The sequence below is a fragment of the Coturnix japonica genome, chromosome 10 (genome assembly GCF_001577835.2).
Source record: "Coturnix japonica isolate 7356 chromosome 10, Coturnix japonica 2.1, whole genome shotgun sequence".
Lineage (NCBI taxonomy): Eukaryota > Metazoa > Chordata > Aves > Galliformes > Phasianidae > Coturnix > Coturnix japonica.
Window position 1 is genome coordinate 1,960,530 of NC_029525.1, and position 25,775 is coordinate 1,986,304.

At 49.7% G+C, this 25,775-nt stretch overlaps 1 protein-coding gene across 4 annotated transcripts; it reads right to left on the reverse strand.

Moving 5' to 3' along the window:
* Positions 1 to 894: 894 nt before the first annotated feature.
* SIN3A (SIN3 transcription regulator family member A) lies at positions 895 to 25,772 on the reverse strand. 4 transcript variants are annotated; one of them, XM_015872672.2, is made up of 21 exons: positions 24,711 to 24,874; positions 21,162 to 21,382; positions 19,914 to 20,090; positions 18,761 to 18,867; positions 17,955 to 18,237; positions 16,330 to 16,581; positions 15,829 to 15,981; positions 15,335 to 15,493; positions 14,476 to 14,565; positions 13,463 to 13,581; positions 12,253 to 12,463; positions 11,210 to 11,326; positions 10,275 to 10,513; positions 9,175 to 9,358; positions 8,187 to 8,760; positions 7,603 to 7,772; positions 6,076 to 6,249; positions 5,213 to 5,305; positions 4,797 to 4,891; positions 4,059 to 4,266; positions 895 to 2,295 (listed from the first exon to the last, which is right to left on the reverse strand). In XM_015872672.2, the coding sequence occupies exons 2-21, from the start codon at positions 21,348 to 21,350 to the stop codon at positions 2,065 to 2,067; spliced, it is 3,825 nt and encodes a 1,274-aa protein (XP_015728158.1). In that variant the 5' UTR covers positions 21,351 to 21,382; positions 24,711 to 24,874; the 3' UTR covers positions 895 to 2,064. The 4 variants fall into 4 exon arrangements, with proteins under 4 accessions (XP_015728158.1, XP_015728161.1, XP_015728159.1 ...); XM_015872675.2 differs by lacking the exon at positions 24,711 to 24,874 and adding an exon at positions 22,405 to 22,498; XM_015872673.2 differs by lacking the exon at positions 24,711 to 24,874 and adding an exon at positions 25,676 to 25,772 and having other exon boundaries at positions 898 to 2,295.
* Positions 25,773 to 25,775: the final 3 nt, after the last annotated feature.

Sequence of the window (25,775 nt, forward strand, 5' to 3'; positions counted from 1 at the left end):
GGTACAGCCAGGCAGGGCGGGATGGCCCTGTGACATGCAGGCATTGCCCCCAAGCCAGGCCTCCGCCACCCACATGTTCACTGCTGGATCACCTTCAGCATACAGAGGGAAAAAGGGGTGGGGAAGAAACCTTTCCAATGGAATGATAGGGAACTTATTGCTGGCAAACTCTGGTTATTCCCTGCTGGGCGCTTCCCTGTATTTTCCTTTCTCCATAGGAGGCTCCTGGTCACCACCACAGCCAGACCTGCCTCCTGCATACAGGCTGCTAATGAGCCAGGGCTCTATCTGTGCCCCTCAGTTCTTCATACCCGGCTCTGTTGCAGGAGGGAGACAAGCAGCCAGCCCAGAGATCCCTGCCAGATTGTGGTCACAGCAGCAGCAAAGCCACGCTCCCAAACCAGGAAGGAGGGAAGCAGATTTGGGTGCTCAGACTGGCAGCACTGGTTTGTGCAAGGAAAAGCTGCCTCCTTTGAGGAGGAGAGACAGTGCAGTTGTGTCTGTCGTGGCTTACGAAGTCTATTACGTCGACTTCATTTTAAAATCAGAATCTTCCCTGCGTTTAAATATCTGCCAGCTCTAAACTTCTATACTTAAAAAAATATATATCCCATATGTGGATTTCACTAGTGAAATGCACCAAGACCCTCCCCCGGACCCTGCCCTTCTCTTGCACGCGCACACCAACACACACACAGAGCAGCTCTATCCAATACTGGTTTGGTACTTAAAGATGTTTTCTCCAATACTGAGAGGGAAAAAAATTACACGAGCACAATCAACCTCAGCTAAATAGCTCAGCAACACCTCCCAAAAGCGAAGGTCCTTAGAGCTGGAAGACTAGGTGGATAAAAACTACCCACCGGAACGAAAACGTTAAAAAAAAAAACAACATTAAAAACTATATAATATATATTTATATATCTCAACAGACCGCTTTATACCTCAGTGGTGTGAAGCACAAAACACTCACGCTGCCTCTGTTTTTTTCCTCTCAGATTGTGAAGCCAATCATAACAAGGTGGGACGCTCTCCCATCTTCTTTCATCCCCCAGTGCTGCACGGTTGCATCTCAGACCAGGGACAGGGCTGTGGATGAGCGTCTTCCTCCAGTAAGAACAAAGACATCATTTTTATTTACAAAGAAAAAAAACAAAAAGGAGAGAAAAGCAAAAACCCCAAAGTTTCCACACAAAAGCACTACAATGATAACTCCCTTTGGTAAAAAGTGTAATCAATGTCCTCATAGGGTCTTGTCTGTTGGTACTAATTCTCAAGCCACCTGGTACTATGGTACACAAGAAGCTAGTACAGTTATGCTAGCACATCAAGCATACTTCCTTTAATTAAAAAACAAAACAAGGAAAAAAAAACCCAAAAATTGACAATTTGTACATTTATTTACAAAAAAAGGAAGGGAAACGTTAAAATCGTGGTGTTCTCTGTTGTGTGTGTGTGTGTGTACGTACATGTGTGTGAAAAGCTGGTGCATGGCACTAGGAGAGACTAGTAAACAAGCAGGTACAAAAAAACAGTTCCACTGGCACTAGAAAGGACAGACCAATCTGCACTGGTTGAGTCCAGCATGGGAGGGAGGGGAGGGAAGGGAGGAACTGAGGGTCCGAGGGCCCACTGGGGAGCCCAGCACCTCTGGGCTGCGGGACACATCCAAGCAAGGAATCTGAAGACCACCGAGGTGGTCAGGTGGTGGAGAGCCTCCTCCATTTCTCCTCCCTCGCTGCTCAGGCCACCGGGGAATAAAGCCTCAACACTGCTGGTGCGTATGAGCTCGTTGCGTCTCTCCAGGACCGCTCAGGTTCAAGAGGGTCCTTCCCTGTGGGGCGCATGCTGAAGTCCAAGGGCCGGCGGGCAGGGCTCCCAGCAGGTGCTGGGACACCCGTGTTCCTACAGAGAATCCCGCTGGTGACAGCTTGTACCAGCCACACACTAGTCAAGTGGCCATGTAACGGAGATACACAGTGAGGGGAGAAAGGCATCTTCCTCGTTTCCTTGATGCGCACGCACACACACACATCTCCCGGGATCTTCCCTGGCCCAGGGCATTTATGGTGTCTTGAATATTGTGCCGTATTTGACGCGGTACTTGTTAATGCTCACAAAGTGCAGGGTCTCTGTGTCACAGGTGGTGGTGCAGGGCACCAAGCCCTCCAACCCTTCGCCCATTAGCCACTTGCTCGTCTCGGCTGCCATCTCACGGGTGACGTGCTCCTTGGTCCATTTGTCCACCCAGGCCTGGAACCGCTGGTGCAGCCGCTTGCTCACTCTTTCATGGGACTACAGAAACAAAGAGGTGTTAACGAGAGGTGGCTCCAGCCCCAAGCTGCAGCGTAACACATAGCAAAGAGGCCAGATCTGCAGCATAAGTGCTGGCCCTTGGCTAGTGGCAAAGGGAAGGTCCTGAGGAAGGCCTCCACAGGTCTCTTCCCAAGAAGCCTACCTCTAAGAGAATCACAGGACAAAAAGAACTTGGATATACCAAGAGATTGTGCCAAAAACAGGCCATTCTGGCACAGTGCTCTTTCTCTCTTTCTTTTATATATTTAAAATATATTTTCTTGCATCCTACCATGCAGTCAACAGGTTTGTGGTTAAATGTAGCTTCTGCATTTCCTTCAGCATACTGAGAAGTTATGCTGCACGCTATCGTGTAAGAGGTTCAGTAATTTGATGAGGTTAAGACACTCTGCGATAAGCACCAGCACATGGTACCCTGCTTATAAAGCAGTTTTTCCAACCTTGTGCCAATTGAATTGGGTAGATGGAATTCAATCGATCAAAATCCCCAGCATCGACATTTCAAAGACCCAATGCTGAAACGGAATACTCTATCTGATGCGAATATGAGTTTAACTAAATTACAGCTCATTAAATAAAACCATTACTTGTATTTCATCAGCAAGAAATAGATGAGAGCAGTCCTTTTAGAAGCTTAAATAAATGTCCAACAGAGCTGTGAAGGGATGATTTCCTAGGCAGGAAGCAGAGGACACCTCTCCCACTCCCTCATCTCCCAGCCAATTTTCTCAGCGGTCAGTAGGTCGCTCAGGAAGACAGTAATTGAATAAACAGAAACCCATTTTCTGCAGCTACAGAAGAGACTGCTGCTGACAGAACCTCTCAGGTACCTCTGCTTCTGGTTGCTTAAGCCAGCAGCTTTCACCAAAGTCTGACCCTTTTCACTTTCTTTTGACATTCTAAGCAACCACGCTCTGGTTAATGCTTTGTTTAAGTAGATTGTAATAATATTACAGCAAAGTACTTTAAACTTCCAGCCTACATAGCCATACTGACTGGAGTTTACTCTTAAAGCTCTCCAGGTTTTCTCTGCTGGGCAGAAATATTCCCATGGGACGAGAACAGTGTCAGAGCATTCTGAACACCTAACCAGGTTTCTCCACTCAAATCCCTCCTTAGGATGAGGATTTCAGATCCCCACGAAAGCACCCATGGTGGTTTGTGGAGCTGTGAGCTCCCCTGCGCTTGTCCTTGCCATAAAAGCAGTGGTTGTAGAGCAGCTCTGCCATGAGCGAGCAACCAGCTCTCAGTGACTGGGGACAGGAAAGGCTGAGGGATGGTACCCAGAAGGAATGGCTGAGACAGAGAACGTTTGATGCTCTGCACTCTGACTTCTTGTTGAGGAAGCCCTGGAAGAACAGGATGTCTCAAAAGGCACTATAATTGCATGCGGAGGACAGGTCTTCCCTACAACATGGGGACCACCATAAGGGGAAAATGTCTCCTGGATAAAAAATTGAGGAGCTAATGGTCAAAACACACTCTGGAGAGAAGGGGAGGGGCGAGAGGATGAGCAGAGTAGAAGGCAAGAAGAAAAGATTACACCTTAGGAACATTCAGTAGATCTTTGGTGTCTGGGGAAGACAGAATAGCACACCATCCTCCTGGCAACACAAAGACTGCTGAATGTTCCCCTGGGACCCCAAAGGACATTACATCTGGCTCTTCCCCATCTGACTTTGGGAGCAAGAGGTCCCAGGAAAGCCCAGCTGCCCACCCCAAGTCCTTCCACTCGCTCCTACCTGCTGAGCTCGCAGCAGAGCAGTCCTCCTGTACATGTAATCCTCCGATTTGATCACGTACACCATCTTATAGGAGTTCAGTTTGAATTTACACTCCAGCTTGTCCAAGCTCTCCACGTTCTCCATGGCCTTCTTACTGTTTCCCTCCTTCCCTTCCTTCTCCTGCTGCTCCCGACCACGCTGACACTTACGGATCCGCCTCAGATTCCTGCAAACCAGAGAACCCCTCTTGGAATTAGTGCCAACCCTCTAGGACTGCAAGGCTGGAGGTAGCTGCTGCATCTGCGCTGGCCCCTCAAGAACCTGACCAACAGCTTGTATCAAATTCATTCAGATTTAGGCCTCTACAACAAGACACCCCATGGGATTTATCCATTTCTGAAACCACAGCTATTTGCATTCAGCTCCCTGCTCATGAAAAACCCTGCTGTGGCACCCAGTGGTTCTAGGCAGAGGGTTACTGTAAGCCAAGGCAGAAAGCAGCCCTCACCCTCTCTGCCACCTGCAGATCGTGCCATCTCTCAGTCACTGGAGAGCAGGAGCCCAGGGTGGACCCACAGGCTTTCTGGACAAGCAGCAGCACAGTACCTCTATGCTGCACTGCCAGCATAATGGCTTCTGTAGTGGCATCAAAACACAGGTGATACCAAAGGCCCAGAGCTGCAGGAGAGCACGACCCTTTGCCCTCCAAGGGACAGACCCATCAGGGAGGGTTCATGGCATAGCCTGGCCACTTACCTGGGCAGGAAGACTGGTTTCTGGGCCAGGTGCTCCCGGAGCTCAGGGGAGGTAGAGTCGGAGTTGACGTACCGCTCCACGTAGTCTGACCAGCGCTGGAAGTGAGCACACAACAACATAAGGCACTGCTTTCCCACTGAACCTAAGCTAAATTGCAAGTCACACAGGAGAGCACTAGGACACCTCTGAATGCTCCCTGTATTTAATTCCTACAAAGGCAGGTACAACGCTTCTCTTTGTGATTTTCTGGCTTGTCTGATATAAAATAAACCAGGAAGGATTTACCTACTGACATCAATGAAAGCTTTACAATGCTTTGTTGATGTCTCTATATCTTGTGCAGACAACCGACTGGACATCCTTGTCCAGCAAACCCTTGACCATCATAGTCATCTCTCTGGCCATGCAGCTCTTACCTCTGCTTCTACAGGGTCATCAGAGTTCTCCTCCTCTGTGTCCAGCAGTTCAATGGTTAACTGAACTTGGCCTCTGCTCTGGATGAACATCAGCTGTAAATCAAAAGGCAGAAGGGATTCAGTGAGGTTTCCAACAGAACAAAATATACCCCTCTACTTCTCTCTGGGGTAAATGGACAGTGAAGCAGCTTGCATAGTCTTAAGGCAAAAACCTGCTCCCTGCATTACTGAGAGCAAAAGAAAAGCACTGGCAGCACTGCATACTCTTTGAGGAACAGGAAAAAGCTTTGGAAAAATCCTTGTGTGTTGATTTTGGAGAGGCATGGGTCCCTCATGATCCCCTTTGCTTTTCTCTACAGTACTGTGCTAATTCAGAAAGGGCCTGATCATCTCCTGCATCTTAGCAAAGGAAGTATGGATTTGATTAGTATAGCACACCACCTTTATTCAGCCACGTGTACAGCCAGCAATGATTTAATGCCCAGTCTGTATTAGCAGATCTTTCCACAGCCCACAGAGGTTGAGACACAAGAGAAATGGGAAAGTCTGAGCTAACAAATTCAAATGGGAGACATCAAATCAGTCAATGTGAAGCATCAACATTCTTGTGTGCTATTCCACCTTGCCCACTGGGACTGATGTAGGTTCTGCCACGGGCCAGCTGACAACATGCTGGAAATACCACCAAAGTGATTTTTCTGGGCACCTAAAGTATGGGGGCACAGCACCAAAACTTTCAACTTTGTGTAGCTCTAGAGACCTGAGGTCTCTTGGGTGCCTAACCAATGCTCCAATACCAAAGGACTGGCACCTACTTTCAAAGTAAGCCCTTCCCTGCTCTCTGCTTTCCCACCAAGCTCTACCTTGAAGCAGTTCTCCTCCGACATGAGCTGCTCAGCTTTGCGCTGGTACGTTGCCTCCAGAAGGTTCCGAGAGGACTGTGAAGCCAGGAGGCCTCCTGTAGCCCCGTTGTTGTTCTCTGATAGGTAGAGGTCTGTGACCTGCACGCAGATCTCATCGCTCACTATGTGCTGGAGCTGCCAAAAGAAAAAGCAAGGGGAGAGTGTTTGTGAGGGAGCTGTTAAACCCAAGCTGAAAAACAAAAGAGACCAAACGCCTTTGTGCTCGGTGTATCCTCTTGCAAAAGGTATTTCTCTTTGCCTGGGGCATCTTGGAGAGCTTGCTGTAACATGCAAACCAGGGTGACCTACCAAAACCCTGAGTGCAAAAAGCAGCTGGGAAGATGAGAAAGGCTCCAAAACTCCCTTTGTGAGTGGGCAACAGGCAGATTCTGGCTTGAAAGAAAAGCAGCACATAAGGTTACACGTACACCTCTATTTGCCTGCACTGTAGGTTTTAGAAACAAAAGCTACCATAAGGATAAGGAGGGACTTGCTGACTGGAGGCTGCTACGTGCCCATCAGCATACAGTAACAAGAAACAAAGATGTTACCAAGTGCTTAAGCCCTAGGGGAAAAAAAAGGGGGAAAAAAAAGGTTGTAAAAGCATGAGTTTAAGGCTACGTGTTTAGTAAATTCTTCCAGTGGTCATGAGGAGAACAAACAGCACTACCTTTTAAATTGTAAGCCAAAAAAGAAGAAAGAAGCAGGTGGCAAAGAGGAAAATAACTACGTGCAGGAAAGCCTGTGAGCAGCAGCAGGGTGGGAAGGGCTGTGCTGTACTCAGCACGGGGCTGCTGCTGTCTGTGAGGACAGTGGGGAGAGAGCTGATACCAACTCCTTGCTTAGTACAAGTTGAAAACTGGAAATAGCTCGACTGTCCCTTCAATTCAGTTTAACTCTGGACTGAAATCAAGAGCTTCTGAAAAGGAATGGCCTTTCAAGCAATCCCACTCCCTGCCTCTCGCATCTGGTTTTGCTCTTTACGCTACGAAGAATTTTTCCCTTGGTCACACATTCTTCCTACGTGCCCAATAAGAGGACTAGAATCTAACAAGCAGCCCGAGCTGCTCAAGCAAGCAGATAAAAAGAGACAAAGCTTTTTAGAACAGGCACGTGCTGCTCTCACAGCACTGAAGAGAATGAAAGAAATTATTTAAATGCTATTTAATTCTTTTTCAAAGTTAAAGCAAGATTAGCTCCGCAAATGCTTTCAAGTGGAAAACTTATATCCCTATAGCTTCAGGAAAACAAAGGGAGAACGCCACACGTAGAGAAAGGATATTCTTCATAATTTAAATACACCAGAAGTTACTTTTCATCACCTCTCCTTTGAGCAGTCTCAAAGCTGGGTTAAAAAACACCTGCAATTCAGCTGCTTATGCCCAAAATGCCACGTATAGGTGACTGACACGCCAGCACACACTCAGGGATGCAAGCAACCTTCCCTGCTCTAGCCTGGCACCCAGCCCCAGCCCAGCCAGCACCCACCTGCCGCACGATGCTCTGGATCAGCTTGTCCATGGTGAAGGCAATGTAGGCATGAATGGTGAACATCTCACGCAGGGAGTCCTCATACTGCGATGAGTCCATGTTCCCATCCAGGAGGTTACGCACCATGTCCAGGAATGCCGGGTAGTAATCCTCCACGTCTATGTCCACTGCAACACAAGAGCAAGAGGGGTGAGTGTGGGAATGCCAGGAAAACCCTTCCCACTCCCTGTAGGACAGGATGGAGCAAGAGCTCCAGCCTTCAGCCAGCTTTGTTACTGGGATCTGTCATATGTTCATCTTTTAAAGACCACAGGCCATGGGTACTTTCACAGTCTCTGCCTTTCCAGCAGTAGCATCCTCCATGAGGTTTCTGGTTCTGGAAGGATTTTATTAAGTTTGTCATTAGGGGACTGAAGGATGCTTTAGATACGCAAGTGTGAAATTAAAGCTCTCATGAAACAACTGCTGCATGATACTGTTCTGCTGCGACTCCCTCCCACCCCACATCTTCCCATCTCAACTCCCTGCTGCCTAATTACAGTAAAAGACTGAAGCACCTGCATGCCCTCAAGGTCACTCACTTGGCTCCTTCAGCCTCAGCTGGATGGCAGGGCTGTCACTCTTGTCTCTCTTGATGCCCAGCACTTCCCTCTCCCATTCCCTCTCCCTTGTCTCCTCTTCGATCTGCCTCTCAGCCTGGGTGCAGATCCGCAGCAGCCGCAAGCACAGGATCTGATGCAGCCGCATGAAGATGTACCAGTTGCTGTTCACGTAGAAGAGGTTGTAGACCTCATCCATGCCCCGCAGCTTCTGGGCTGTCGTGTTGTTGAACATCAGCTTGGTTTTGGGAGGACTGCCCCCCACACCGTTGTGCTTTTTTGCGGCTCCAGTAGCTTCGTCCACGTCCATTTCCTCTTCTTCCTCCTCTTCCACATCTGAGAGTTCACCTCGCTGAGCAAACAGCAGGTCTGGAATGAAGTGGTACATGATCTGCTTGATTTTGTACTTGTCCTCTTTCTGGATTCCTGTCTGCCGCTTCACATGGTGAATGATGAGGGAAGCAGCATCCTCCAGGATCTGCTTGTCTTCATAGGCCAACGAGAGGTGTGGGCCTGTGGGAACCCCAGCATTGTCTTCTGAAGCCTGCTCTTGCCTCTACAAGTGAGAAACAAGACACAAATTAGTTCCACACGCACCTTCCTTTGCCCACAAATCTTCAGAAAGCTCTCCCAACGACACAGACTTCCTCTCTCATTACACCCCCTCGCAACAGAGGAAGCACCAGGCCTCCCTCCCACTGCTGCCAGAAGGCTCTCTGCGACAGATGCCAGAAGTTCACAAACATTCCTCCTGTTTACAAACCTTCTCCACCCCGTTTCTGTTCTAGAAATGGAGCCCACCTGCTACCAGCAGGATGACAAGCCTCCAACACAAGCAGATATCCCAACACGGAGAGCACAGCCCTTCCACAGCGAGCATCTCACTTCCCAACCACACCAGCACCAAAAGGAAAGGAACTAAAACTGCACATGCAGACTATATAAGCTTGAGGGAAGGAAACCATCTTACCTCATCATAGATGCTTTCAATCTCATTGAGGAGACTCTTTGACCTTAGGACCTTGGTATCGTTCTGCTTGAAGTTGATGCCCTGGTGGTCCAATGACTTCAGATAATACTTCTCATTCTGCTCTCGCCAGACTTTATTAAATCCTCTCTGGGCTTCTCGCCACTCTTCCTCTTTCATCTTTAACCTTGGATCAAGAAAGCAACGGTGAGATAAGAGACATAAAGGTCTCTGAGCTTGTAAGGAAAGCCTGAGACTTGGGAAATGTGCATCAATGACAGCAGTCCCACTGAGAGGAGTGTTACAAGAGCAGCACTCCGCACACCCTTTGCCAAACAAAGCCCCCTGCACACCTCTGGATACCTGAGCTTCCTGGGAACACACTCCAGAACCTCAGCTCAGTATCTCAAGCAAAGCACCTGGTGCAGCACAGCCAGAGCACTTCACAGAGCAGTATCCTGCAGCAGGGTGGGCACGCTGTGACCTTGCAGGTACTGGTGGCAAAGTGGTTTCCCTCCCCAGAGACAGTATAAGCTTTGTGGGGGGAAATGTACCTCCTTTAAGTGGTGCTACAGTTGTGCTTTTAGAGAACACTTCCTTGTTTATACACCGAGAGGATAAGGACAGCACATTACTGTATTAAATGTGTAAACAGCCTCCTCCTTAAACAACTCCAATGAGCTGCAGCCCCCACTCCTTTTTTTGTGTGATCTGTTGCAGGGAGCTGACAAAAGGAAACTAATGAGGATCCAGGCCTGAGCAGCCAGAGCTCACAGCCTCGCACAGCCATGGGATTTGGAAAGGGATCGTATTCAGCCCTGAACAATCCACATGGCACAGCTGCCTCATCTTACATACAAAGCTATGCAAAGGCTGAAGAAGAAACAAGGTTCAGAGGAGACAATAAAAGCTCTGCATCCCCCCCAGCTGAGCATTTGTGTTTCAAAAGGTGACTGTTATAAAACACAGTGACCGATCAGAATGGAATGCCTTTCTCAAATTGCATCCCTGTGCAGGTCAGACCCTCCAGGGGCAGAAATCAGCTACTTCTACATAAAGGTGGACCAAGGCAGAGCCCCCAGGGTACAGTGTCAGCGTGGTACCTTTTCAGGACTATGGGAACAGCAACAGATGGGTTCTTCCTGAGCCCATCAATGATGTCGGCTGCTTTGTCTGCATATATCCTCTGCAGGGCCTTGCGGTGGATCACCTCCGAGGTGCCTCCCAGGGTGTTGTCCAGCCGGAACTTGGCCTGCTCCTCAGCAGACAAGCGTGAGAGTTTCTTCTGGATGGCCTCAAGGACGCGAATCGTTGCCAGGTTGGTCTCCAAGACAACGTCCAGCTGAAGCGAACAGTGCGTTAGCCAGAGTTGAATAGATAAAACATGATACTTCACAGACTAACACTAAAGCGACATGAAACAAGAAGCCGGGCGTGTTTAACAAGGTGGATTTCAGAACTGGTTTCCACGTTTGGCTGCGCTGAAATAATCCAATTATATTTTATCTGCAGCCCAAGTAATGGCGTGTCAGAATTTAACGTCTACCAGAACGATGCTGTTAGGAAATTACATCTTCCATATGGGAGTAGAAAACAATTGACAGTTCCTCTACAAAAGGACATGACAGATCTGAGCACATTCAGGTAATTGCCAAGCCAGCTCCCATTTTAAGTCAAGAAGTCAATTATTTAACATCCTGAACGTATCGTTTCTTGGATTATTACAGGGGAATGTGTTCTTACAAGCTATGCGGGCATAAAGGGCTAAGAAGATGCATTGATTATATGCTGTCCATTGAACAATTCCATCTGAAGTGACGTGAGAGAAGAGCTCGGTGCACAGAGCTTGGGAAAGGGGTGGTAGCTTGGAGAGATACATGGTTACCCCAACGCTGCCTTTTGCTTTCAGATAATGCAAGCTCTTACGCAGAGAACATGCAACAGACAATAAGAACAGACTGTACGAAGCAGCATTAAGGATAGAATTAAATCAGTAGCTATTCACAGAACCCCAAGGCTTCCAAGGAAAACAACTTACCTCAAAACGCTCATCTTCACACCTGTAGATGTGCTCTTCGTATTGCGTCTTCTTGGAGCTGACAAAAGTTGAGTCTTCAGACCAGGAAGGGAATGAGACCCAGGTGTCATTCAAAACCTTGCAGTACGACAGAGAAAGACAAGCATCACAGTCAGTCTTGGGAGGGGAGTGTCACAGAGATGCTTGGCTGCTGATGGAGGAGCAGCAAAAATTGCTTCTCCCTTCCACTGCAGAGGATGCCCAGCACCCACAGGGCAACCTCTAACAGCCAGAGATGAAACAACCCAGCGGTCTGGAAAACTCATCCATTGGAAATGTAAGAAAAGACTTGGAAGGGAAGAGAGAAAGAGAGATGAAAGGAACCTTTCCGATCCATTGGAAGAACTGGCTCACTGTGGTTCACTCATCCCACGTCTGATTCACCACTGACAGCACCAGGTGGTCATAATGCTAACCATGACCAATGGACACAACGTGGTTTCTACCTCCAAATGAGACTCAGTAGGAGCATCAATCCATAACCCAGCAACGCCTTTCCTGACTAAAGATGCTGAGAACCTCCAAAGCAGGAATGGATCATCCAAAAAAACCTCAAAGAGACCAAAGGCAACAGAACAAAAGCTTCTGGTAGGTGATCTTGAAAAATCAAGCCTCATTTTCCTCAACCTGAAGCCTGAACAACCAAGACATTAAAATCTTGCAGAAAGAAAAGTTTACAGCTGCATCACACAAGATACTTCTGAGATACATGTTAGGACTTAGATTAAAAACTTACAGTTCTTTCTTGCCTGGGTTGTTTTCACTATCCTGCCATCCAATTAACCACATATCACTGCTCACTGCTTGACTTGATCACCTGCATTCATCCTCATTTCTCAAGGAAAAGAGGCAAAACTGGGATGCTCCATAATCTTCTGCCTGTTTGTTCTCCCCATTGACAGCAGTCACCCAGGAAGGGGGCTTCCAACACCGGCAAAGGAGCAGGATCAGTCAGCACCACTCCTCTCCAACCAAAAGGTGGATACATGAAAGGAGCTGCTTACCTCTTTACACAGTGGCGTCCGCCCCGTGCACTTGGGCTGCTGGTAGCTCTTGGGCAAGGCGCGGTAGCTGGAGCCCAGCCTTTTACAGGAGGCATAGTCTATCTCCATGGCAATCCCTTCAGTTGCCCGTTCCTTGGGATACGTCTCCATATGAACAGACTCCTTATAGCCCAGAAAGTTTTTAAACCAAGTGAACAGTTCGGGAAATTTCCTAGAAATAAAAGGAATGAAGTGAAAAAAAACCCATCCAGCTAAACAGGAAGCAGCATGCGGTGCTGAGCTGTGCTACTGAGGCTAGAAATGCTTGTAAGAGACACAGATGCCCAAGAAGACCCTCTGAAGCAGTTTGGTGTGAGGACCTCTCTGCTCAATCCCACTTGCACCAAGTGGGAACCAAGTTCCTGTTGGTCAGGTGGTGGACAGCTGCAGTGATATGAGAAATCGGGCCTGTTACTGGAATCACTGCTCATCTATTGCTTTCCTATTACACGACTGAAAGTAATGTCTGACTTCAGAGTAAGAGAACTGCAGGACACCTTTTCCAACACAGATATTCACCCTTCCAGCACAGGTGGAAAATGGAAGAAACCCAGGTTGTTGTTTATTTATGTTGAATATTTCACCTTTCCTAACCAAAACCAGCGTCCTGCTGATGCCTAATTCCAATGGAGCTGCAGAAAACATAAGTTCTTTGGGGTACTTGCCTTGCACAGCAACCAACATAATGGGGTCTCAAACCCAATTTACATTGCTGCTGCCCTCTGCCTAGGAACCAGGAGCTCAAATCACAGAAACAGTTGCCCCAAGCTGATGAGAGGATAATTATTAGTGATTTTTTGTGATTAATACAGACTCATTCTGTACAGTACTCGAAGTTATAATTTCTATTAAACAACAGTACTGATTATCAGGTTTGGCTTCAGGGCAGAACACAGTTGCTTTTTTGGTAATTTTAATGGCTTTGTATAAGCACTCCTTTATTTTTTAGGGGACATTTCCTATGTAATTGGACAGTTGAGCTTTTCTTGAGTGAAATAATCTATGGTTCCAGAGCATGAGGCCACAATAGCATGATGTGGACTAGTAATAATACAACGATAATACAAACTACACAGCCACAAAGGTTGGCATTTCATTCCCTGCTGCGCATCACCAACAGATGCACTGGATTTAGCTTCTCCCCTCACACAAAGAAGCAGGCTCCACTTACCCCAGGAAAGGGGAAACTAGCTGCACCAGCTCTGCACGGGATATCACCTCCTGGTTGAAAATAACCAGGCAGCGAAGGAAGTTTTCATATGCTTCTGTGCTTCGCAGAGCTTTGCGGACCTTGGGGAAGAAGAGGGGAAAGGGTTAAGGTGAGAGCAGCTCGTCCATCAGAACCCAGGAGGTTTGCATTCAACACTGTGCTTCCTCCACCTATGCAGGACTTTGTTGGAGAGGCTCCAAGGAGCCAGAAAGAAGAAGGAAGCCATCTCCTTGCTGTTACGCCTGCCACTCAAGTGCATTACCTTGAGATGAATGAAACTCCCAGCAGCTGGACCACAGACAAGCCCAGTTGTGCCTGCAGCACCATGGACCCACCTGGGTGGGGATCAAGGCTAAGAGACCCATGTCACAGTGAACACCCCTCCAGCCCCCCCACCACATTACAGCTCAAATCATCCCAGATGCAGCAAGCTCTGCAGCCCTCAGCACGAGAAAACAGTGCAATTCATTCCAACACCATTACTTTTCCCACGAGAACAGTTAGCATCTACACATCAAACAGATCTATCATTATTAAGGAATTCATCATTACAGTTACAGTTCTGCAGCAGGGATTTCTACGTTTACTCATGGGAACACCTACGCATCCTCCGAGTGATAGAGTGGTTCCCAGTCCCCACCAGCTGGTTTAGTGTGCTGAAAAACACACGTCAGCAAGGCTCTGATGCCAAGCCTTTCTCCCACAGAGCATCAGCAGCAGGTGAGAAGGTAAAGAATGACCCCCAGGGAAAACAAAAAGACACAGACGTCCGTGTAAAGAACACTACCAGTCTTTTATAAAATGCAGCAGATCTGACACAGAGGTCAGACAATACAGCTGAGGTCAAGTAGACCGATGTTATCAGCGTGGCATATATATCCCAGACCTCACTGTGACAAAGAAATCAGGATGTATGCAGGCTACAGGCATCAATCAGTGACACCAGAGCGTACTCTCTCAGTCTCACCGCTCACCTTCTCAAAGAACAGGGATTCTGTCCCCACACCATGCTTGCTGGCTTCTGCCAAGGACTGGTCTTTTAAACCAAGCAGCTTTGGTTTCTTCTGTTAAGAAATAACACAGAAAAGGGCTGTTCAGCAGAGGAAGTCACTGTATTTTGACCACGTATCACGCAAGGGCTTCAGCCTCCAAACCACACCACTTGTTCTCAAACATAAGAGGGGCTTTTTCAGAAGGAAACTTGTTTAAAACGTGGCCTCCACGTTAACCTATTCATCTTCAATTAGTTGCACAGAACACCTTGTATTTTTAATACAAGGTGATATCTTTTCCTCTAACAAGTTGACTGAAACAATCACTGCTTGTAGTATCTCAGTTTCTAACTAGTGTGCAGGATTATCAGGACATTTTTAAACCATCATCAATCATTCAGTTGACTCTTACACCTCCCTAAAAGCAGTGAACTTCTACCTCCTGTACTCCACAAAGGCTTAAAGCTGCCTCCGAACAGGTTTTAATTGGCTGCATTTTGAGGAGAAAAGCTGGAAGGGGAAGAAAGTCACTGGATTTAAATGATACAGCTGGATGTGCCAATACTTTTCTTCCCCACACAAGACATAGCACACAAAGCAAGCACACTTGTCCTAGTGCAGAGGCTCTAAACCCACCAGACCATTCTTCTGACACAGCTAAGCCTTGCGCTCTCAAAATGTGAGTAAGCTGAAGAGGGCAAACTCAGCTGCAGGAATCATCATTTATTGCTGCACGACAACATTTATCACATGAAAAATGAATAAGCCTGATTCTGCTCTAAGTTTTGCTTTAGTTTCCTGGGAAACACAAAGCTGCTGAGCTAGAAGCACGTGCCATTACCTTCACTGGAGGGGTTGTCCCCGCACCCGAGTGCCGCCGGATCTGACAGCCGTTCTGGTTGGGTCTTTGCTGCTTGTTGTTGAGCTGTGGCTTCTTTACTGTGCCACCGTGATCATTTCTCACTGACTCCACCTTCTCTGCAGTCGTCTTGCTTAACAGCTTAGTTACAAACAAAGGCACAAGACCATCAGAGCCGAGCTTTACCTCCTCAGCCAAACACTAGTACGCCTGCTCCTCCCAGCTCTAGGTGACCAAACTACCTTACTATGGTTATGGAAGCCTTAGAACAACCCTTCCAAGCAAAGGAATTGTATTGAAAAGACTAGTTATTGACAGAAAACAGTCTATCATCCTGACCCATCTCCTAAACTCCATAAAATATGACCACTCCAACAATGAAAGACAAGAAAAGCCTGTTGTTCTGAGCACTGGCTCCCTATATGAGCACTTCCCCACTAAGTACTCCAGCCCCAGCCTGCCTCAAATAGACTCACCACTGAGCTGTTGGCATCTGGCAGAAACTGCCCAAACTCTGAGAGCAGATCCTCCTGGTTCTTAAAGAGGCGAGCCACCTGCGCATACACCTCCTGCTCCGTCAGTGCTGGTGTGTAATTGCCCCCTGCCTCCTTGGCATTGCGCTGCTCTTTCTGTCATATAAAGAGAAGGGTCAGATGAAAGGACGTCTGAACTGTTTCAGTGACAAAGGAAAAAAGCCTTTGGTAATACAAAGAATGAAGCAGCAAAGGTCTCAGCACCTTAAGCAAAGGACTGTGCTAAACGCCCACTGGCTGTGGACTAGGGGGGCACTGATCAAGGAAGTGACTCCTTCACTTTTAACACAATCAAAGCTCTACTTAGCTTGCTGGCCTATGCTAAGCAAATAATTATTTGCACTGGAAAACATCTATACAAAGAAGTCCAGCAGAAGACCAGAATGCCCATCTCAGGCAGCAAAGAAAAGAGAAATGACTCCACCTGGCACTGCCAAAGCTCACCTGATACGTATGGAGGATCTCCAGGAAGGCTTTGTAGATGTCTGGTTGCCCCTGGAAGCGGTTCTTGATCTTGTTGACATAGTTGATGGCGTGATTAAACTCGACAGGCTGATTGTTCTGCAGGGACGGTGTGGTTCCCAAAGAGATTGTCACAGGTGTGTGAGGCTGCACCGGTGGTGAGCGTGGGGATGCGTATGGTGGAATTGGGGGAGTCTGCTGGCTGGCAGGAGTGTGCGCCTGCAGCTGTGATGGCTAAGGGGAGAAAGAAGGAGCCACATCAGACAAGGGCAGATGCTTTATGCTCTGAGTAAATGTACCTGTATCCCACTTATGTGCTGTATCCTGAGGATGGTGTATAAATGTACATGGTGCCAACAGGGATTTCTCTGAGCTGAAGCATCAAAGACACAGCAGCTGGACACTTCCCACTACTACACCCAGTCAAGCAATCTCTATCCATAACCCTGGATGACTTCTGATACACTTCCATAAAATACTGGTTTGTTTGTGTTTGTTTGCTTTTTCATTAACTCATTTTAAATAACTACTCCCCCCCTGGGCCTAGGGAATTTTAGCGCTATCTTCCACACACTCAATACTTCCAAGTAGTTGTCTAAGCAAAAACTGCTGTCAAGAGCCAAAACTGCGTCATCCCATTTCCCAACCCGTGTTTTAAAGATTAACAGAAGCACAAACAATGGCAGACTGAGCAGAAGAGAGAGCCACTATCCAAAGCAAACAAATAAAGAGAAATTGGGTGGGCCAGCAGAGATTCGTATCACAAGGAAGAGGGAACACCAGCCCCTCCAACTTATTCTGAGCAGCTGGTTCTCCCTGCCACTTGCTTTTGCCTGAGATCTGACAGGTGATATAGTCATCAAAAAGCAGAAGCAAAGCATTCAGGCTCTCTGTAACACTGCAAGTTACTTTGTCTCTAGTTAAGAACGCTGGGGGTAAGGAAACAGCAAGAGAATAGGGCAGATTTTTCAATATGGAGACCAAGGATACAAGGTTAAGAGATTAACCCTTGAAACTTTGGGGGATTCTTTCCCTCCTTTGCACATTTGGAGGTTCAAATACACCGTGTTTTATCTCAGCTGAGCTCTTAAAAACCTTTTGTATTACCCTATTCTGTTTTCAATCACATAAAATACATATGGTGGATGCAGCATCTGGATTGTATCTAAAGCAGAGACAAATTCCCTTCATTATTGAGAGGTCTCAGTTTCAGGCACACAAACTGATACTTGAGACAGCATTGCGGTCATTTTGTTTGAACCCTTGCACTTCAGTTTTGTCAACAACTCCTGCACCCATCCAGCTGATGTCTGCACCAGACTCTCCTTTCTGTTTGTTATTGTTTTGCAGCAGCTGGCCAGTCTGAAAATGAGACTTTGAGCAATAGTGTCTACCACGTCACTACGCCAAGCATTTGGAAACAAGTACAAGCTTTCACACCGAGGGTAACGTCTTCACCATGGCCTCTGCTTTACGAGGAATTCCTTGGGATTTGGGTTATTCTGCAGCAACAAATCCCATTTAATTCCCCACTTCCACACCAGTGTCAGCTGGAGGCAGTCAGTCCCGCATGCAGGAGCCAACAAACACCATTCATTCACGCTCACCTTGCTGATTTTGGCGGGTGGTGGCTGCGGCGCTGGCTGTGCTGGTGTTGGGGTCGACTGCGCTGAAGGTTGTGACTGATGCTGGGGCTGGGGCTGCGGCTGGGGCTGCAGGCCATGAGTGGGGATCTGGTGAACCTGCCCCGGGGTCGTCACGTTCACCATATCATTTGTCTGCACCTCAATCTTGTAGCCAGGAGGCAAGAAGGTGTTGAAACCCATAATCAAGTCTGGGTGGCCCTTGAAGAGCTGCGATACGCGGCTGATCACTCCTGGAGTGTCAATGCTGAGCAAGGAATAAAATCAGGATGTCACCATCTTCTAACTCACTCCCTATGGCAACCCAAGCGCGACAATTCTCCTTCTGCATGTACATCTTACCACGTATAACCAATGACAAACCTATGAAACACAGCAAGACTCATCCCTATAAACATGTTACCAACATTAAGAATGACATAAGAACTATTTTATTTGTTCAGACTGATTCATATCAATGAGACCCAGCCGTAAGGCAAGACCAGCAGACAGCCAGGTCAATCAGCTAGCAAGGCTGAGCTTGGGAACTGCAGCTCTAAGCAGAAATCCTTTTAGTATCAATGAAGAAATGGACATAAGGAATTCTGAAACTCTCAGAAGAGATTCTCAGATTCAGAACAGAAAGAACACAACTGGTTTCACGCTACCACGGAGCTATGCTGCTCTGGAATGGAAGGGCAGAGTTGAGCTCCTGCTCTGCACTGCCATGCCCACAAACATGCATACAGTGATAGCAGCCTGGGTGGAAGCAGCAGAATGAAGCTTGTTACCTCTGAGATTTGAATTCCTTCATAATATCCAAGAAGTCATTGTAGACCTGTGGCTGACTGCCGAACTGCAGCTTCACCTGGTCAAGGTATGACAACGCATCTTCCACCTGGAGACAAAACAGACAGCTTGCATTGGCACAGAAGATTTTATGTCAACTTCCACTGCACAGCAAAACACATATTTGAAAGCACAGCTGGTAGCCCTGAGCCTGGAAGGGGAATTAAGGATTGTGATCTTGGTTGGAGTAACACCACCACTGCTTAAATAACAGAAGCTCAGAAAACTACATCGAAAAGAAGAAAAATAAATAGCAATAAACAAAACAAAACCGACTCAAATCACTAGAATTAGTCAGAAGGGACATTCTCCAAATCTCCCATGTCACCAGTGATGTGACTGCTAGGATAAACAGAACCTAAACTGACTGAGCCATTTTTCCTGCATTCATACGTGGAAATTATTATGGAAGTCTAAGAATAAACAGAAAGTGGAAATGACATATTCAGAGGAATAGATGCCTGCCAGGTACACGCTGTCTGAAAGCCAGACATTTCAGTTCGACACATAAGGGTTTTGAAAATGGCAACTGTGGGCGGCAAATTGTTTTATGCCTCAAACAGCAAGAAGTTGATGAACCATTTGTGTACTAACATCCAATTTCCAGATATACTGAATGCCCAGCCCGCCATGAGTGCTCTGTGCTGTTTGTAATCAGCTGCACATGGGCCCTCTGCCTTGTTGGAAGTTAAAAGTCAGTGAGGGAAGAAGGATGAGCAGGGACAGTCCCAACTTTGCATCCTGGAGGGACAGATGGGAGAAAGAACCACATCTTACAAAACCATTTTCAGAGGGGAATGGAAACGAAGCAGAAAGGCATCTCATCCAGCAAAGTGCAGGTGTCCAGCTCAACTGGATGAGATCTCCCCAAGGTATCAATTCATATGTATGCCTTGCTGCTAGAGCTGAACCTAACACAACTACTTACAAGGGCTACTTTTGGTGGTGTTTTCTCTTTTTTAAGGTTTTACAGCACATAAGCCAACAACAGAGCCTTCTTCACTCCCACCTCAATTGTGAACTCCCTCCCACCGAAGCCATGCATTCAGAGAAGCCCCAAAGCTTCGGGCTGTCGCACCCACGTCCCTCCATTACCTTGAGCCTCTGGAACTGTTGCTGGCCCTGCACAGGCACGGCCGGGGGGGCTGGGTGTGCGTGGCTCTGCACCACCTGGCTTCCATGTGGCTGCACTGGGGCAGCGTGGTGGTGGCCGCTGTGCACTGCTGCCAGGGCTGGCCCGTGGCTGCCTGAGCTCTGTGGCACGGCTGACACCTGGAAAGACAGAAAGGACCATGAGTGTTTCTCTCATCACAAACAGAAGGATGTAATGCACAGGGAGCGTGACTCAGACCAAGTCAAGGCTCTCTCTTCTCTCTAAAAAGTTTGGAAGGGATCCTAAGAACCCCCCCGCACCATCCCCTGCTGCAGGTTGGCTGCCCCCAGCTCAGGCTGCCCAGAGCCCATCCATGGCCTTGAGCACCTTCATGGATGGGGCACCCACAGATCTGGGCAACAGCGCCAGCAACTCACCACCTTCATGGTAAAGAACTTCCTCCAAAAATTTGTCCTAAATCTTCCTTCTTTAAGTTTAAAAGCAGCAGTGGAAGCCTCTCGGAGCAAAAAGATGCACCTAACGACCCTGTGGTGACATCTTCTCAAACAGTTCAATTGCTTGAAAGCCTCCAATCTAAATGCCAGCCCGTTAAGCTCAACATCACCCAAGACAACTGAAGTTTGTGGATGGGACGCTGTTAGAACAAACCTTGTCCTTGCTAATGACAGAGCTAATCTCTGTGTGCACTCATCTCTAGGATTCAGAGACTGTGATCTGAATCATTCAAGAGAGTGTTGTTCAAATGAAGCCACATAGCACCACATTTTGTGGTCAGGGCCATATGAACAACAAAGCTGGCAACCTTAATTTGCTTCACAGAATCAAAGAATGGCCCAGGTTGGAAGGGAGCTCAAGAATCATGAAGCTCCACAGGCAGGGCCACCAACCTCCACATTGAATGCCACACTAGGCTACCCAGAGCCCCATCCAACCTGGCCTTGAACACCTCCAGGGATGGACAGAGCATCCACAGCCTCTCTGGGCAGCTGTTCCAGCACCTCACCACACTCAGAGTAAAGAACTTCCCCCTGACATCCAACTTAAATCTCCCCTCCTTCAACTTAAAACCGTTTTCCCTTGTGCTGTTATTATCTCCCCTTTCAAAGAGTTGACTCTCCTCCTGTTCATAGGCTCCCAAAACCTTGTCCCAATCCTGGACTTCTGCTGTGCAAAAGCAACGTGTTGAATGGCTTAACCATAATTTCCCCTCCAGGATATAGAAGACCCACCTGGTAGCTGGGAGTTACCGAGTATTGGATCCCCGTGGCAGACTGCATGGTCTCTGAGACTGCCTCATACACCGGTGGTGCCGGGGCGAGCACACGGTGCTGGTGCTGGAAGGCGTCGGTGCTGCTGGTGATACGTCTCTGCTGTGCCGTGTACACGGGTGACTCCTGCTCATCCAATCGCCGCTTCATTCTGAACTCATGCTCGGGAAGCACTAAAAAACCTGGGAGAAACAGAGCAATTAAAGAGGGACATTGATTAACCACTCCCTGCCAGCGCTGGGAACACCGAGTTTGCCAGGAGCAGGTAAGACAAGTTTCGTGCTGATTCCTTTACGTTGCTATCTTAAGATAGGGAAACAGAACTAAGATTCAGCATTCTGCATGAAACGTGTAATGCAAACACACAGCTTTCTTGATAGAAATAAAGCCCTGCTTTCCAGTTGAGGATTTGTTCTGGCACTGATAGCAAAGCCCATCCTGAACCTCCTCGGCAGCCCAGGCTGGATAGGATTCAGGCATCAGAGATGCCTTAGAGCACAGGAGGAGGACAGGGAGCTTTGCCTTGCTGCCTTGGTACAGCAAGCCCTCTCCAAAGCAAACCTTCAGCCACAGACACACAAGCTCCCCCAAAGTAAGTGTACAGGGCAGTGTAAACCCATCATCAACATAACAGACCAAACTAGTGGAGAAATATACAAAGGTACTGCCAGCAATACACGTGGCAGCCAGCTCCTCACCCAGCTCCTTTCACATGGTGGGAAGAACTGCCTGCTTTAAGTCTGCTTAAAGCTGCTCTGCAAGTTACACCTCCCAGAACACCAGCCCCAAAGCTTTGGAATATACTCTGAGCATGCTCCAGCAATTCCCTTAGCTCTTTGTAACTGCACCAGGTGTCTTTGTGCTCAGCTACTGGACGAACCAACAGCCTCCCAGGCTCACAGGGAGCTGCTCTCATAGCCTTTAGCTCTGAACAAACTTCTAGTTGTATGCTAATGGAGCCTGGACCGAGCAGAGCAGGCTGGCAGTGAATCCCAGTGCTTTGCATGACAATGCCAGGCCCTGGGCAAAGCCTTGGTGGCATCCATTTCTAGAAGGCTACACCAACATAGAACTGAAGCCTTGGGCTCTGCCAACAGCCAAGCATTGCAACTGCCCCAGCTCCTGCATCTCACGGGGAAACACGTGCTGGCAAACGCTCCCAAAGCACATTCCTTCCATCCCTTGAGGTCTCACTGATCTTTACCTGGTGTGTCCCACAGATCTGCTCTGTTAGGAGGGCAGACTGCAATGTAGCAAGCTGTACCTGCTGCAGAATGGTATTCCGAGGGTAACTACGACCACAAAATCACTCAGAACAGAGTGACATCACAAGCAGTGCTATGGTTACCATATGGCTTTCAGAGCAATGGAACACAGCCCTATGATGGGCAGCATTCTCCATGCGGACTTTGACTCAAAGCATTTAGAAAGCCCCAATTCAAATTGCATCATCTGCGATGCTTAATTGGGGAGGGAAAAATAAAGACTGCGAAATACAGCATGGTCTGGGTGAGACTGAGAGCAAGCCACAAACTTTAGGTACTGTCCTCCAATAAGAGCATCCATCTATATGCTCAGCAATGGCTTTACAGAGCAAGCTCCACTCTATAGAGACCACATGGACCTGCATCCCCTCCCTCCCAGCACCAATCTATCTTTTAACTTCAATCAGAGCATCTCCTTACAGGAATACACCCCTCCACAGGAGGATAAAAGCTTTTTCACTTTCCTTTTCCTGGGCTGTAAGTTCTCCCCTTGCAGGAGAGCAGTGAATAGTGCAGGTCTGCTGCGTGACACCTGTTGGAGCCACAACACTTCTGCACACACAAATGATGCTTTCAAGAACAAGTTGTGAAACCCAACCCCACAAGAGAGATTTCAGACCTTGCAGATGCAAACCCGAGACACTCCTGAAACAGGGGAACAGCACAGCTGCCGGTCAAGCATCTAAGATTTGCAGGAGCTGCTTTAAAGCCCTTAGGAGGCTGCAGAATGCCAGCTACAGGCACCTTGTGAATATGAACCTCTAGAGAGGAGCTCTGATGCCACTAAGAGCCAGAGATGAGGACAAATCCCAAGCAGAGGGACACTTTTGCATGTCACCTGCTGCCTGAGCAGGCTGGAAGGACACCCCAAACTCACAGATCCTCACATTAGCAGCAACGTTGCTGTCACATTGAATTTTAAGCGTTAGTACCTGGACTGAGCTGTGTAGAGTGAGGATGGTTTGCTCTTAAGGTGGAAAGGACCCAAAGCTTGGAAGCAGCCCATGAGTGGCTCAGGATCAGAGAGGTGACATCCTGGCTGCTTGCTCGTGGTATGCCCTGCCATGTGGGTTCTCCTCGAGCCTTGGCATCCTTACCTATGGTCTCCCTTCTCACATGCAGGCAGAATGAGAGCAGTACCTGCAGCCACTCTGTGACAGCAGAGCCAGGGGAGCTGGGAGAAAGCAGCACAGCACCGAGAGTGCACCCATAGCCCTGCAGCATGGAACAGCAGCCATAGAACTGTGTTGGCTTCACCAGCCACGATGGCTTCCCAGTATGTATGGCTCATACATGCTAGGAAGGTGAGCAACTCACTCCTGTCATGGTTATGCCTTTCCGACAAGCTCACAGCAGACTGGTGGCCATGAGCACAGCGTGAGCTATGTCTTCCAGCACCCGTACACAGCAGCGCTCTGTGCATGGCTTAAACGCAACGGGATCACGTTCTTATTTATGTACCACCTCGCTGGGCGTGCTGAAGGTTTCTATGCCCCCATTGGACACAGTGACCATGCATAAGTTGGGCTTGGAAGGGACCTGTGTAAGAGGAAGGGCTGGGTGCCCTCTGGCCGCTCTCCCTGCTTCAGCCCCAGCTTTACTCACGCTGCCCCTCAGCTGGGGGGGTGGGGAGGAAAGGAGTGGGGCTGTTCCTAACGCCGTGCTGTGGGGTTGGAACTACGTGATCCTCGAGGTCCCTTCCGACCCGGGTCATGCTGTGATGCTGTGTGGGAGCAGGATCCTACAGGTGCTTTGAATCAGCACAGGCTCCTCGTGCTCGCTTGGAAGCGCCAGAGGAGCCTCCAAAGCAGGAAGCAGGAGCCGTGAGGGCAGCGCTGCTGGGCCGAGCTGAGCCGGGCGGGGCGGGGCGGGGCGGGGCTGAGGCGGCCCCGCGTAGTGGGCGGCGCGATGGGCGGGAGGCTCCGTCCCGCAGCGCGCCCAGCGCCGCTCGCCCCGCCCGCCGCTCCCGCCATGCCGGGCTCCCCCCGCACACACACACACACACACGCGGGAGGCTCCGTCCCGCAGCGCGCCCAGCGCCGCTCGCCCCGCCCGCCGCTCCCGCCATGCCGGGCTCCCCCCGCACACACACACACACACACACACACACGTACACACTCACACTCACACACTCAGGGCTCAGCGCGGTACCGGGCCCTGCCCTGCCCCGCCCCGCCGGATGGCTGCTCCCCCCCCCTCAGCCCCTCACGGCGCCGCGTCCCCCCGATGCCGCCTTTCCCCTCACCTGGAGGCGGCGGTGCCCGGCGGAGTCTCGCTCCGTCCCGGCGCTGCGCTGAGCCCCGCGCTCGGCCCGCGGGGGAGGCTCGGGGCGCCGATGTGTGTAACCGCCGCTCGGCCGCCGCGGCGGAACGCTGCCCGCTTCTCTGTTCCCCGGGAAATCCCGCCCCTCCCCGCCGCAGGGAGGGGGGAGACCCGCCTCGCGATTGGTCGAGCCACGCGTCGCTCAGCGCGCGGCCCAATCGCCTCGCTCGGCCCGCCCCCTCCGCCCGCCCCCATTGGCCGCGGCCGCCAGGAAGGGGATGTGGAGAGGAAGGGGAGGGGGGAGCGAGACCCGAGAAAAATGTCCGTACGGCCGGCAAGCCCCGCCCCCTCCCGCCCCCGCAGCCTTCCCATTGGGCGGCGGGCTGAGGAAGCAACCAATCAGCGCGGCGGACCGCTCCGCCGTCACGTCGCGGGGGGGTATAAAGCCACGCCCCCTCTCCGGGGAGCCCTTTTGTGGATGTTTACATCGGGGCGGACCGGGCCGTGATGGCGGCGGCACCGACCGCGCGGGACCGGCACGCACCGCCACGCCGCCTTTGTCCCACCGACCCCACACCACTTCCGGGAGCCAGCACGTGGGGGGGGGAACACAGCCAGCAGCCAATGGCCGCGGGGGGCGGGACCGCACGGCGGCGGAGCGGGCGCTCCCCACCCCCTCCCCTCACACACACACACACACATACACACACATATACACACACACATACACACACACATATACACACTCACATACACACACACACACACACAGCCGCGCTCCCCCCCCACTCGTGCGCGCTCCCGCGGCGACCGTTGGGCGGGCGGGAAAAGCGCGGGAGCGCGCCTCGCTTCCTCCCCCCTCAGAGCTCCCCGGGCCTTCCCATCCCATCACACCCCACATGAGGGGCCCGCTGGGCGGGCAGCGCTGTGACATACCCTGTGACATACCCTGAGCGCGCAGCGAGGCGTCCTGAATGGAAACGGGAACTCCCCCCGGGGCCCATTGGCCCTACGAGGCCGTTCGTCACCGCCGGACCGCCCTCGGGGG